General features: G+C 39.0%; 1 protein-coding gene across 1 annotated transcript; it reads right to left on the minus strand.

Moving 5' to 3' along the window:
• Positions 1-1,355: 1,355 nt before the first annotated feature.
• Positions 1,356-4,849, minus strand: LOC145867256 (NLR family CARD domain-containing protein 3-like). Its single transcript, XM_082971326.1, has 3 exons — positions 4,766-4,849; positions 4,408-4,636; positions 1,356-4,021 (listed from the first exon to the last, which is right to left on the minus strand). Exons 2-3 carry the CDS (start codon positions 4,619-4,621, stop codon positions 2,226-2,228), a joined length of 2,010 nt encoding a protein of 669 aa, XP_082827452.1. The 5' UTR covers positions 4,622-4,636; positions 4,766-4,849; the 3' UTR covers positions 1,356-2,225.
• Positions 4,850-15,550: the final 10,701 nt, after the last annotated feature.

The raw sequence follows: 15,550 nt of genomic DNA on the forward strand, positions 1-15,550 counted from the left end.
ATTACCAATAACAGAGGCTACAACAAAACATGCTAACCTCTCACCATTACCAATAACAGAGGATACAACAAAACATGCTAACCTCTCTCCATTACCAATAACAGAGGCTACAACAAAACATGCTAACCTCTCACCATTACCAATAACAGAGACTACAACAAAACATGCTAACCTCTCACCATTACCAATAACAGAGGCTACAACAAAACATGCTAACCTCTCACCATTACCAATAACAGAGGCTACAACAAAACATGCTAACCTCTCACCATTACCAATAACAGAGGATACAACAAAACATGCTAACCTCTCACCATTACCAATAACAGAGGCTACAACAAAACATGCTAACCTCTCACCATTACCTATAACAGAGGCTACAACAAAACATGCTAACCTCTCACCATTACCAATAACAGAGGCTACAACAAAACATGCTAACCTCTCACCATTACCAATAACATAGGCTACAACAACACATGCTAACCTCTCACCATTAACAATAACAGAGGGGGTTTGATCTTTGTTAGTAGAATCACAAGCCTCACTGCAGGTGTCAGGAATCCCGCTTCCTGAGTCTGTTTCTGCCTGAGCTGACTGTTTTCTGTTTGGAGTCTAAGGTTTCGTTCAGAAACCTATCTGGTTGCTAGGCGACGAAGTTAGGCGGGAGATCTAGTGATTACCCTACACCTGCATCTCATCAACCTTCTGCACACCTGGTCCTGATCATCACCTCTTCATAAGCCCTGAGCTGACATCCATTCCCTGCTGGATCGTTAGCAACGAACAGCCTCATGTTTCCTGAGCTAGTCTTGTTGTTTTGTTCTTGTTACTGGTTACTCCACCCCCCGTTTACTCTGTCTACAGTCATCCTCCCGGAACATTCAACTCCCTTGCCTGGCCGTCGGTGGATACAGTGACGTCATTGAATCCACCCATCTACTCTCATCAACTCACCTCCGCTGCCGCTCCGTCTCCTGGATCACTCAAATTACACATCAAGACTACCAATAAATACTCACCTTCATTTTACTCACCTGGTCTGCTTCTGGGTTCTGTCTTAGAGAAACGTGACAGCAGGCATGGAATATGGGACAACATGCTAAACTTATGACTACTTTAATACACTATAAGTAATATGTCCGAATAATTACGACTTTTTCAAATGGGAGAACTACATGCATAAAGTACTTTCATATCTGATAATACTGACCTCAGAGTCTCCAGTTTACAGTGGGGATTCCCCAGTACAGCAGAGACCAGCTTCACGCCTGAATCCTTCAGGTCATTGTTACTCAGGTCCAGCTCTCTCAGGTGTGAGGGGTTTAACCTCAGAGCTGAGACCAGAGAATCACAGCCTTCCTCTGTGACTCCACAGCCTGACAGCCTGACAAAGAGATCATGACTTCAAACACATTGTTAATTTAGTGTAGAAGGACAATGGCAGATGCATTTGGTTAATTCTCCCAAACAACATATATATTCTTCTTCTGTGTCCTAGAATTGTATGGTCATATTGTTATACTAATGTGAAAATCAATGCATTTATTCACACACACACACACACACACACACACACACACACACACACACACACACACACACACACACACACACACACACACACACACACACACACACACACACACACACACACACTGGACACACAGTCAGCATATAACTTTGTCCAAGTGGTGGTCAGAATGTTTGTATTACCTAGCCTGAAAAGTCAAACATGTCTGATATGAACATTGACATAAACCCTCTACATACTTGAGTTTCTCCAGTCTGCAGTGTGGATCCTCCAGTCCAGCAGAGAGCAGTCTGACTCCTGAGTCTCCTGGGTGATTGTAGCTCAGGTCCAGCTCTCTCAGGTGTGAGGGGTTTGACCTCAGAGCTGAGACCAGAGAAGCACAGCCTTCCTCTGTGACTCCACAGCCTGACAGCCTGCAACGAGATCATCATGACTTCACAAACACACTGTTTAGTTAACACCAGTAGTGTTGAAGGACAATGGAAGATGCATTTGGTTTATTCTCTCAAACAACATATAGATTCATCTTCCGTCAGCTACAATTGTATGGTCATATTGTTATACTAATGTGAAAATCAATGCATTTATTCAATGTTTTCAATGTAATATTATACACATATTATAATGCATATTTTTCTTTAACCTGAATATTTCTTCCTGATGATTAGATTTTATATGTCATTTTATGTACTCACAGAAATGCACTGGAGGCTTTGAACACTGGCAGCAGCCTCAGAAGACCTTCCTCTGATCTGGAGTATTTCTTCAGGTCAAACACATCCAGCTCCTTTTCTGAAGTCAGCAACACAAAGACCAGAGCTGACCACTGTGCAGGTGACAGGTTGGGTTTTGAGAGACTTCCTGATCTCAGGTAGCTTTGGATCTCCTCCACTAGAGAATGGTCATTCAGTTCATTCAGACAGTGGAACAGATTGATGCTCCTCTCTGGAGAGGGATTCTCCCTGATCTTCTCCTTGATGTACTTGACTGTCTCTTCATGGCTCTGTGAGCTGCTTCTTGTCTTTGTCAGTAGACCTAGTAAGTGCTTCTGATTGGACTCCAGTGAAAGTCCCAGAAGGAAGCGGAGGAACAGGTCCAGGTTTCCCATCTCACTTTGTAAGGCTTTATCCACAGCACTCTTGTAGACAGTAACTTCAGACTTGTCTCTGTACAGCAGAGAAAAGATACTGGAATTTGTTTGCTGTTTGTCCACGAGATTCTCATTTTTGTTGATGAATGAGAGGAACACATATACAGCAGCCAGAAACTCCTGAATGCTCAGATGAACGAAGCAGTACACCTTGTCCTGGTACAGCCCACATTCCTCTTTAAAGAGCTGTGTGCACAATCCTGAGTACACTGAGGCTTCATTGACATCAATGCCAGCCTCTTTCAGGTCTTCTTCATAGAAAATCAGATTGCCCTTCACTAGCTGTTGAAAAGCCAGTTTTCCCAGTGACAGAATGCTCTCATTATTCAAGTGTGGATCTGTCTCTTCTTTCCCAAGATACTTTTCATTCTTCTGTTTGGTATGAAACACCACAAGGTGTGTGTACATCTCAGTCAGAGTCTTGGGCATCTCTTCTCTCTTATGTTTCAGCATGTGTTCGAGGACTGTTGCAGAAATCCAACAGAAGACTGGAATGTGGCACATGATGTGGAGGCTCCTTGATGTCTTTATGTGTGAGATGATTCTGCTGGCCAGCTCCTCATCACTGAATCTCTTTCTGAAGTACTCCTCCTTCTGTGGGTCATTGAACCCTCGTACCTCTGTCACCTGGTCAACACACCCTGAAGGGATCTTATTGGCTGCTGCAGGTCGGGTAGTTATCCAGAGGAGAGCAGAGGGAAGCAGATTTCCCTTGATGAGATTTGTCAGCAGAACATCCACTGAGGTTGACTCTGTGACGTCACAACAGATCTTGTTCTTCTGGAAGTCTAGGGGCAGTCGGCACTCATCCAGACCATCAAAGATTAACACAACTTTGTACTTGTTGTAGATGGAGATTCTTGATTGTTTGGTTTCCATTGAGAAGTGATTGACAAGTTCAATCAAAGTGTGTTTGTCCCCTTTCATCAAATTCAGCTCCCGAAAAGGGATTGAAAACACAAATTGAACATCCTGATTGGCTTTTCCTTCAGCCCAGTCCAGAATGAACTTCTGCACAGAGACTGTTTTTCCAATGCCAGCGACTCCCTTTGTCAGCACAGTTCTGATAAGTTTGTCTTGTCCAGTTAAGGGTTTGAAGATGTCGTTACATTTGACTGCAGTCTCTGGTCTTGCTTGTTTCCTGGTTGTTGTCTCAATCTGTCTCAGCTCATGTTCATTATTGACCTCTCCTGTTCCACCCTCTGTGATGTAGAGCTCTGTGTAGATCTTATTGAGAAGTGTTGGGTTTCCTTGTTTAGCGATCCCCTCAAATACACATTGAAACTTCTTCTTTAGATTAGATTTGAGTTCACGTTGGCAAATCACAGCAAGCTCATCTGAATGAAGAAATAACACAGAGGATATTAATATTACATCTGCTTTAATGTCTACAGTATTGTAGGACTGTTATAACATTTTAAATTATAATCATTTATTCTCTTAACTGACTGTTTAAATGTTTTCATAATGCATTACAGACTGGTGTGACTGATAATGTAATTATTGGTATTATTGATGGTATTATTAATGTTGTCTCTCTGTCTCTGTCTCTCTCTCTAAATTAATCAACACAACACATCCCTTCTGCTACTTGATGAGGTCACTAGGTGTTGTGTTAAGGCTGCTACAATATCATTGAGTTACTCAGCTACTTTAGCTGTACTTTAGCTACAGCTTTTAAATGTTATAAAACAGCATTCAACATGAGGCAGACAGATCTTACATTTCTCCAGTGTGTCAGCAAGCTCCTTCTGGTTCATTTTCCTCAGGACGTGCAGTGTGATCTTCAGAGCCCCCTCTCTGGCACTGCTCTCCTGCTTCTCATCTTCAGCATGCACCACTTCCTCATCCTGCTTCTGACTCTCAAAGCCTTCTGGGAGTTCTGGACTAAGAATCCTCTTGAACATCTTCAGCTCGTTCTTCACAAATGTCATCATTTTCTCTTCAAGCAACTAAAATAAATCAAGTAAATAAGTTAAGCAAGAGAAGAAATGCTTTCTCATTAACACATTAATGAATAATTGACAGATCAACTTTACTTGAGGTAAACAAAAACAAATGTACATAACAGGACCACATACACTGAATATAGAGTCCAGGTCTGTTTGATGACTCTGGGAAGACTGACCACTGAGAATCTCTGACTCTGATCTCTCCTGTTGGTTTCTGTGGACAAAACATGAGATTACATCTCCTCATCCAGGGAGTACACACACACACACACACACACACACACACACACACACACACACACACACACACACACACACACACACACACACACACACACACACACACACACACACACACACACACACACACACACACACACACACACACACACACGGAGGGAATGTTGTGTTTGTTTAATATTGTTTTAGGACTATGAAAATGGACTAAAGGATTAGTCTATGGATTATGAAAACAACAAAATAAATGTGAAAATGTGAGAGGAGAAATGACTAGAGACAGTGTTGTTTAACTCACTGACCATGACCCATGAGTTCTTCTTACCTTTGTTCAGTAGAAAAGTCTCCCTCTCTAAAGGATATAGGAGGCGCCATAGACTGCTCACTCTTCATGGACACACAGCTGGGTACAGGGGAGGCTGGTCTCTCCTGCTTGATTGGACTTCAACACAACAGAGACAAACATTACATTTCTCATCTACTCTGATCTCAGTTGGGAAACATAAGAAGAGCTCTGGATCAGACAGACAGACAGACAGACAGACAGACAGACAGACAGACAGACAGACAGACAGACAGACAGACAGACAGACAGACAGACAGACAGACAGACAGACAGACAGACAGACAGACGGAGATAGATACACAGACAGACAGACAGACAGACAGACAGACAGACAGACAGACAGACAGACAGACAGACAGACAGACAGACAGACAGACAGACAGACAGACAGACAGACAGACGGAGATAGATACACAGACAGACAGACAGACAGACAGACAGACAGACAGACAGACAGACAGACAGACAGATACACAGACAGACGGAGATAGATACACAGACAGACAGACAGACAGACAGACAGACAGACAGACAGACAGACAGACAGACAGACAGACAGACAGACAGACAGACAGACAGACAGACAGACAGACAGACAGACAGACAGACAGTCAGACAGACAGACAGACAGACAGACAGATACACAGACAGACGGAGATAGATACACAGACAGACAGACAGACAGACAGACAGACAGACAGACAGACAGACAGACAGACAGACAGACAGACAGACAGACAGACAGACAGAGAGCAAAATACACACAGACAGAGAGACAGGCAAAGAGACAGACAGATAGATAGACAGACAGAGAGACACACACACACACGGAGGGAATATTGTGTTTGTTTAATATTGTTTTAGGACTATGAAAATGGACTAAAGTATTAGCCTATGGATTATGAAAACTACAAAAAGAAATGTGAAAATGTGAGAGGAGAAATGACTAGAGACAGTATTGTTTAACTCACTGACCATGACCCATGAGTTCTTCTTACCTTTGTTCAGTAGAAAAGTCTCCCTCTCTAAACTGTATAGGACGATACATAGACTGGTCACTCTTCATGGACACACAGCTGGGAACAGGGGAGGCTGGTCTCTCCTGCTTGATTAGTCTTCAACACAACAGAGACAAACATTACATCTCTCATCTACTCTGATCTCAGATGGGAAACATAAGAAGAGTTTAATTCCAAAACGCAACATATCACTTTACAGAAATGTTGGTAAATTAGCTTTTATTGTTTAAAGAAATTATTAATGAGATTGGTGTGTTTTTCACTATCTAATCATGACATGGGGTTGATCAATGACAGACATGTATTTGTTTAAAATCTATCACTTAATGATTTCATTTCAGAGAGACAAATATTAATTGTGTTTTTATGTTGGATAAAAGTAGAGACTCAGAGCTAGAAAATGATATATCAGACACTGCAGTTGAGGAACAATGGGAAAGTAATTCTGCTTTGAATGTTAATAAACTTGGAACCTCACTTTTGAGAAAATGTCCTTTGAATGTTTTGGTACCTACTGGAGAGCTCTTCTTTGTCTACAGGGCTGTTACTTTGGCAGATAATGTCACCCATCTAAATAAATAGTTGTTATATATATAATTAACTAAATGTATGGTGTTTTTGTTTTATGTCAGTTTAATTTTGTTATGCTATAAACATTTTATTTTATTATAAGTGGTAAAAAGAACTAGAAAATGTTATATTTTGCGATTCTGAGTAATTACTACTTTAGTAAAGAATTACACATTATTCAGTACTACTGCAGTTGCTACATAATTCCAATAGATGGCAGCATAAGACCACAAATGATATTTCAGAATATTAGTTTAGTTTTCTCCCTGGATACACCACCACTCCCCACGCTTCTTTCTGTCCCTTTCCACACTGCTAACGCAAGAGGAAGGACTGAAAAAGCATTTAACAGATTACTGTGAAGTAATATAATGATGATTCATGTTTATTATTACCTGTTTTTATGCTCATGTTTGAAATTATACTTCATTACTATAACGATTATCAATAAGCCTGAACATTAATTCAGACACCTCTGGTTGAGAAAAACGTATTTTCCTGGTACATTCATTGTCAAATTCATCAACCAGCATCGAGCCACTCTGTCTTCTCTCTCTAGTAGTCAACTCAGCCCCAGTAAAAAGCTGGTGTCTTCACTCTGCCTTCTCTCTCTAGTAGTCAACTCAGCCCCGGTAAAAAGCTGGTGTCTTCACTCTGCCTTCTCTCTCTAGTAGTCAACTCAGCCCCGGTAAAAAGCTGGTGTCGTCGCTCTGCCTTCTCCAGGGGCATGTTGAGGTAAATTTACTAACCGAGAGGGTTGAATTATGTAATTTATTGGTGGGCTGGAAGGCGCACTCTTGTCTTTTCTATTCCGAGGTTGTTTACTCGCAATATCAGATATTAAGATGACTTTTTATAATGCATGTATACTGAGGTTGAGGTTCTGACTAGTGATAATTTACCCGGGGTTCAATACCTGCTATAGTCACTATTATTTTGCTCTCCCAAAAGCAACACAGCCCTAAAACGAGATATATAGCTAACTAAAGTCATGTTAATGAGTGACCATTTTAGAAAATCATGGGACATATAGTCTGTGGTTGCATGCTATTTTATGTCAATCATACTGCTGCTTGTAGCCTATAACTGATGCTTTGTGGTCTTATGCTGCCATCTATTGGAAATATTTAGCAATTAAAAGTTATTAACCTCTTGGGGCTAGGTGGGACGCTAGCGTGCCACCCGTGGTGCACTCCATCAACAGCAGGTGCATTTCAAGAGCGGCAAATTTGAATCCAAATAAATGTCAAAATTCAAATTTTTCAAAAATACAACTATGTTACACCATTTGAAAGATAAACATCTCCTTAATCTAACCACGTTTTACGATTTCAAAAAGGTTTTACGGCGAAAGCATAAATTTAGAGTATGTTAGGACAGTACATTTACAAGAGTTGTGTGTAATGTTTTGTCAAGTCAAAGACAGGGTCACCAAAACCATAAAACCAGCTAAAATGATACACTAACCTTTTACAATCTCCATCAGATGACACTCCTAGGACATTATGTTAGACAATGCATGCATTTTTAGTTCTATCAAGTTCATATTTATATACAAAAACAGCGTTTTACTATGGCATTGATGTTGAGGAAATCGTTTCCCTCCAATAACCGGCAGTCAAGTCAGCGTCACAAATTAAATAATTAAAATTAGAAAACATTGGTAAAATATTATATTGTCATTTAAAGAATTATAGATTTACATCTTTTGAACGCAATCAACTTGCCAGATTTAAAAATAACCTTACTGGGAAATCACACTTTGCAATAATCTGAGCACTGTGCCCAGAAAAATACGCGTTGCGATACAGACTAGACGTCATGTTGGGGAGATCTAAAATCGAAAATACTATGTAAATAATCCATTACCTTTGATTCTCTTCATCAGATGTCACTTCCAGGTATCACAGGTCCATAACGAATGTAGTTTTGTTCAAAAAAGCTCATCATTTATGTCCAAAAATCTCCGTCTCGTTAGCACATGATGTAAGCCAGCCGGACTTCTCGTCATGAACGAGGGGAAAAAATATATTTCCGTTCGTTCAAACATGTCAAACGTTGTATAGCATAAATCATTAGGGCCTTTTTTAACCAGAACATGAATAATATTCAAGGTGGACGAATGCATAGCCTTTTATAACGTATTGGAACGAGGGTACCCAACATGAAGTAGCGCGCCAGGTGTCTAATGGGACATCACCGTTCCATGGCTCTTGTTCGGTCAGATCTCCCTCCAGAAGACTCAAAACACTTTGTAAAGGCTGGTGACATCTAGTGGAAGCAATAGGAAGTGCCAAAATATTCCTAAACCCCTGTGTTTTTCAATGGGATAGGTTTAAACTCAATACAACACATCAGGTATCCACTTCCTGTCAGAAAATGTCTCAGGGTTTTGCCTGCCAAATGAGTTCTGTTATACTCACAGACACCATTCAAACAGTTTTGGAAACTTTAGAGTGTTTTCTATCCATATATAATAAGTATATGCATATTCTAGTTACTGGGTAGGATTAGTAACCAGATTAAATCGGGTACATTTTTTTTATCCAGACGTGCAAATGCTGCCCCCTAGACCCAACAGGTTAATGCACATTCAGACGTTGGTGAGGCAGCTGAGAATTTAAAAAAAATATGGAATGTGTCCAGCCTACTTGAGGCGCCCCGAAAATAATATTCAAAAGTTTAGTCATTGGATACAGAGGGGTTAAACACTAAAGTTACCGTCCATCTAGTGAAGAGAGGAGAACCGGACAGAGGTAGCCAGCATCCGTCAACGAGAGAGGGAGGATAGGATAACTAGGATGCTGCTGGTAGAGTAGCTAGCTAGTTTACCTGCTGTACCGACTAGCTAGGATAACTAGGATGCTGCTGGTAGAGTAGCTAGCTAGCTTACCTAGCTGTACCGACTAGCGAGGATAACTAGGATGCTGCTGGTAGAGTAGCTAGCTAGCTTACCTAGCTGTACCGGCTAGCTAGGATAACTAGGATGCTGCTGGTATAGTAGCTAGCTAGCTTACCTAGCTGTACCGACTAGCTAGGATAACTAGGATGCTGCTGGTAGAGTAGCTAGCTAGCTTACCCAGCTGTACCGACTAGCTTGGATAACTAGGATGCTGCTGGTAGAGTAGCTAGCTAGCTTACCTAGCTGTACCGACTAGCGAGGATAACTAGGATGCTGCTGGTAGAGTAGCTAGCTAGCTTACCTAGCTGTACCGACTAGCTAGGATAACTATGATGCTGCTGGTAGAGTAGCTAGCTAGCATACCTAGCTGTACCGACTAGCTTGGCTAGCTAGCAGGACGTTCATCTGTCGTTTGTCTCGATGATGATGACGAATCCGGTGAACCACAAAATGAAACAAGGATAGAGAGTGAAAAGGATCTGGCTACACTCATACTGTCCCTGACCGTAAACCAAAAGCAAATTGAACAATAAACTTCGGTGTCTCAACACTGTAACAAACTCTGTCATTATTCCCCAAGATCACCTCAGCCAACTCTGCACGTAACCTGACAATATGTTTGGCGCCACACAGTATGGGGACGTGGACAGTTCTGTACGGGGACGGGGACAGTTCCAGAACGCGGACAAGAGCAGTGCCACACAATCAACTAAACCCAGTCTTTACAGTGGGTTACATTAGTAATATTCATTTTTCTCTATGTTAAACAAACATTTATTGCAACAATATTTTGAGATCTGGGCCCATATCCACAAAGCGTCTCAGAGTAGAAAATTGGTCGTATAAGTGCTGAGAATACAGACATTTTACACTTCTGGGTATAAATTAAAGCTATGCATGAAGTCTCTACTCCCACCTAGTCAGCAGATATTTAGGACACCTCGTGAGCTGTCCTAAGTAGTTAAGAGTTAACAGCAGGTGTCTTGATAATACTATAGAATAATGCAGCGAGTCAGTGGTTCCTGCACCACATGTAAATACTTTGGGGTAGTAAAAATATTGTTTTCTATTTCTATATGATCAATCCATTAATAATATAGACCTACATGCAACAGTATGTCTTGTGCTTTTGGAAATTATTTATGAATAATATGTATGTGTAATATTTATTTATAATATTTATGTATAATATTTATGTATGATATTTATGTGTAATATTTATGTATAATATGTATGTATAATATTTATGTATCACAAGTGATACCATGTATGTCTGCATAGCATTTTGTCTTCATTTTGGCAGATTAACTCATGCTTATTTCTGAAGATTATCTCTGGTTTTCACCCAGAGGCTAAGGAGTTGGAGCTGTGGCAGGATTTGAACCTGTGTTTGAAAGGTGGCTGGTTCGAATCCTGGGCCGAGTGCTGAAATAAACAGGTGGAATTGATCTGACCACTGGAGGGCTGCTGGGTTCACATCCTCAAAACAATCACCATTCGTTGATCAGAACTCTAGAGATTCTTCTTCACTGAACCCAAAAATATATATAACTTTTAGTGATTCCATATATTAAGGAAGTGATAGAAGCCTTTTTGGTTCTATAAGGAACCTTCTTTTCTAAGAGTGTATAATAAACACATAAACATTTGATTATTTAATTTTCTACATCATGTTATTTCAAGTTATCTCTTTGGAGCGCAACATCACGTTGTTAAAAAATTATCCTAAATTAGGCATCTCGGGTGTTCCAGCTAAACAATGGATGTATAGCGTTTTGCAATACAAAAATATTATACACAATCCTAAGCTATTAATTAAAAATCTGAGAACAGTAATATTGAAGGTACCCATTAGCAACCATTTCTGATTTAAAAACAAACGTGAACATTTTTGGAAATATCATTTTTGAAATAAACTATTAATAATTCTTAAACAAAATTGTCATCTCACCTCTTAGATTTGGTGTCATGTTCCCCAGAGAGACTCATTTTAGAGGCAGGGTCCCCCTCCTTCCTCTCCCCAGAGAGACTCATTTTAGAGACAGGACCCCTGAACAGAGATCCAACATGTTGGTTGTGGTTAACACAGTGACAACTAAACAGAGATCCAGCATGTTGGTTGTGGTTAACACAGTGACAACTAAACAGAGATCCAGCATGTTGGTTGTGGTTAACACAGTGACAACTAATTATTGATTGTCAATTGTTCTCATGTATTCATTATCTCTTAGAGAAATAAAACATTTACTAACAGACATAGAAACAGTCAGGTGATTTAATGCATCACATTAACATGTTGTTGTGACATTTCATCTCCATGGTAACTGTCAATAATAATAATAAGTCACTGTTTGTTAAGGTAGTTATAGACAGTACAGCAACAATAAATATAATAATAATAATAATAATAAGTCACTGTTTATTAAGGTAGTTATAGACAGTACAGCAACAATAATAATAATAATAATAATAATAATAATAAGTCACTGTTTGTTAAGGTAGTTATAGACAGTACAGCAACAACAATAATAATAATAATAATAATAATAATAATAATAATAATAAGTCACTGTTTGTTAAGGTAGTTATAGACAGTACAGCAACAATAACAATAATAATAATAATAATAATAACAATAATAATAATAATAATAATAATAATAATTATATTAAGTCACTGTTTGTTAAGGTAGTTATAGACAGAACAGCAACAATAATAATAACAATAATAATAATAATAATAATAATAATAATAATAATTCACTGTTTGTTAAGGTAGTTATAGACAGAACAGCAACAACAATAATAATAATAATAATAATAATAATAATAATAATTCACTGTTTGTTAAGGTAGTTATAGACAGAACAACAACAACAATAATAATAATAACAATAATAATAATAAGTCACTGTTTGTTAAGGTAGTTATAGACAGAACAGCAACAACAATAATAATAATAATAATAATAATAATAATAATAAGTCACTGTTTGTTAAGGTAGTTATAGACAGTACAGCAACAATAACAATAATAATAATAAGTCACTGTTTGTTACGGTAGTTATAGACAGTACAGCAACACAAGGCCATGTCTCACACGTATTTGTATTCACTAACAGTTGACTATTTATTGTCTTTCAATCTGTTCTTTTCTAAACGTATCTGAGAATGTAGACAGAAGGGCTAAAACAGACATGATTGATCCGAGGAGGAAATTGTTGATCCTTTCAGAAAGGTTTTTTGCATCAAGTGAGAGAGGTTATATTATGTAAAGTAGACTAGGTTATAATGCATAATAGCAGTTTGTTAGTGATATGCAGATCAAGGTCTATACCTCGGCTATAGCCTACATATCATAGATGACCAGTCTAAACCTGTTCAGATCAACATAATGTTATAGTCCTACCAGTAGCAGGACAGAGAATGTACTGTATATAACCTACATATCATAGATGACCAGTCTAAACCTGTTCAGATCAACATAATGTTATAGTCCTACCAGTAGCAGGACAGAGAATGTACTGTATATAACCTACATATCATAGATGACCAGTCTAAACCTGTTCAGATCAACATAATGTTATAGTCCTACCAGTAGCAGGACAGAGAATGTACTGTATATAACCTACATATCATAGATGACCAGTCTAAACCTGTTCAGATCAACATAATGTTATAGTCCTACCAGTAGCAGGACAGAGAATGTACTGTATATAACCTACATATCATAGATGACCAGTCTAAACCTGTTCAGATCAACATAATGTTATAGTCCTACCAGTTGCAGGACAGAGAATGTACTGTATATAACCTACATATCATAGATGACCAGTCTAAACCTGTTCAGATCAGTTCACAGAGACCATCAGGTTTGTCGGCATGATAAGTGATCATAGCCTTATAATAGTTTGTAGGTAGTCTAGACCAACAGTACGAGAGTCTGCCCGTCTTTCCTACATACCAACACATTTATTCAATGTTACTGAGAAATATGTGCCACAGTTTCAACAGCCATTTTGTAACTGCGTAGACTACACACTTACTTTCACGTTCATATGAGGAAATCACAAAACTTCTGACAGTCACTGGTGCAGCCGCCTGTTTTCTTGCAGATGAAGTAGCTTTCACAGGCAGCTCATTCAACCAGCCTAAACAACAGTAAATACAAGATGTCAAATGGTCAAAAGTGAATCTCAATAGAGCCATATACATTAGAGAGAGGTATATTGCTGCAGATGTTGGATCTTAATTTGAGCCAGTTTGCTACACCTGGAAAATAATCCTGCAGAAACAGGACATTTGAATTATTGTGTGGATTATAATTAATGAACAGTTTTAAAATGGAAATGTGGAATTTATCATCTTCAGAAACCTTTTCTAAAGTTTAATTACACTCAAATACACTACAAGTTTAGTTTTTCTGCAACAGGGTGATCAAATTAAGATCCTACATCTGTACAGAGTTTATGTCTTTATCTGAAAAGGGCAGTTTGAGTTATTAGCAATAACATTGCAACTGTCAGCTGATGTAAACCTCTGTGATTGGATGTTATAGACCCCCATACATATCCCCATGTACAATTATGTGTACAGATGTAGGATCTTAATTTGATCACCCCCCACTGCAGAATAACTTTCCAGCAATGCAGGAAATGTAAAACTTGTAGTGAATTTTAGGTTTAAAAAGGCTTCTGAAGTTTGTAATTTCCACTTAGAAATTTCAGACTTGAGTTTTCTGTCTCAGTAGTAGTAGACTGTTAGGAGTGTTTTACTGTCATTCACTATACTAACATTACACCAACCTGTCTCAGTAGTAGTAGACTGTTAGGAGTGTTTTACTGTCATTCACTGTACTAACATTACATTTAATTTATCTACACACTTTACAATAATCCCTGGCAGGATTCTCACCTTGAAACTTCATTGCGATTTTTTTCTGTTCTGTTCTGAATATTCTGATGGGTGAGGCCTGAGCTGGAATGTGAAGCTAACTGAAGCTGGCTAGCTTTAGAAAACCAGTATATCAAGCCTGTATCATAGTATACCCCTCAGGCTACGTTCAGGTTTCAGCAAGAGGCAGGTATCAACATGTCGAGTTGTAGGCAACAACCTGGGTTGTATTCATTAGTTTACTCCACAGCCAACAGTTTTAAGATGTTAAATAAAACATAAACCGTTTACTCTAAACGCTGTACAACGTGACCTAAACGGTTTCTGTTGCGAAAAGTTTTGCTACGGTGGGCACTAATGAATACACACAACCTGTTTTTAGGAAGTGTAAGTTGTTGTTAGTCTCTCGAACAATATTTATTAGTCTCTCTTTCACACAACATACCTTCCTGAGTGAAAGGAGTTAACTGTAGATTATAAAGAGAACATGTTTGTTTGTTACTTGTTGTGTTTTAAGCCTGTTTTGAGAAGACAAGTCTATAGACCTATGATACAGTACACTCTTAGAATAAAGGGTTCCAAACGGGTGCTCCTGCCGTCCCCATAGGAGAACGCTTTTGGGTTCCAGGTAGAACCCTTCTGGCTTCCATGTAGAACCCTCTGTGGAAAGGGTTCTTCACGGAACCCAGAAGTGTTCTACCTAGTACCAAAAAAAGGGTTCTACAAAGGGTTCTCCTATGGGGACAGCCAAAGAACCCTTTTAGATTGTAGATAGTGTAGGAGCGATCACCCTGGGGCACACAGATGGGCACAGAACGAATTCACCCCACGGATCTAAAGAGAGTAGGAATATTATAACACTGTCCACCAAAAACATAATTAACTATATTAATACACATAACAATATCACCAACTATATGAATAGACATAACAATACCATCAACTATAT

Source organism: Salmo salar, unplaced genomic scaffold (assembly GCF_965601325.2).
Source record: "Salmo salar unplaced genomic scaffold, fSalSal1 ptg000257l, whole genome shotgun sequence".
NCBI classification, from domain to species: domain Eukaryota; kingdom Metazoa; phylum Chordata; class Actinopteri; order Salmoniformes; family Salmonidae; genus Salmo; species Salmo salar.

Bases quoted from the DNA above. Each gene is read 5' to 3' on its own strand.
- LOC145867256 (XM_082971326.1), bottom strand. From the start codon at position 4,621: ATGATGACATTTGTGAAGAACGAGCTGAAGATGTTCAAGAGGATTCTT. The intron at 4,022-4,407 runs GTAAGATCTGTC...TTCTTCATTCAG, and splicing joins TGCTGACACACTGGAGAAAT to ATGAGCTTGCTGTGATTTGC.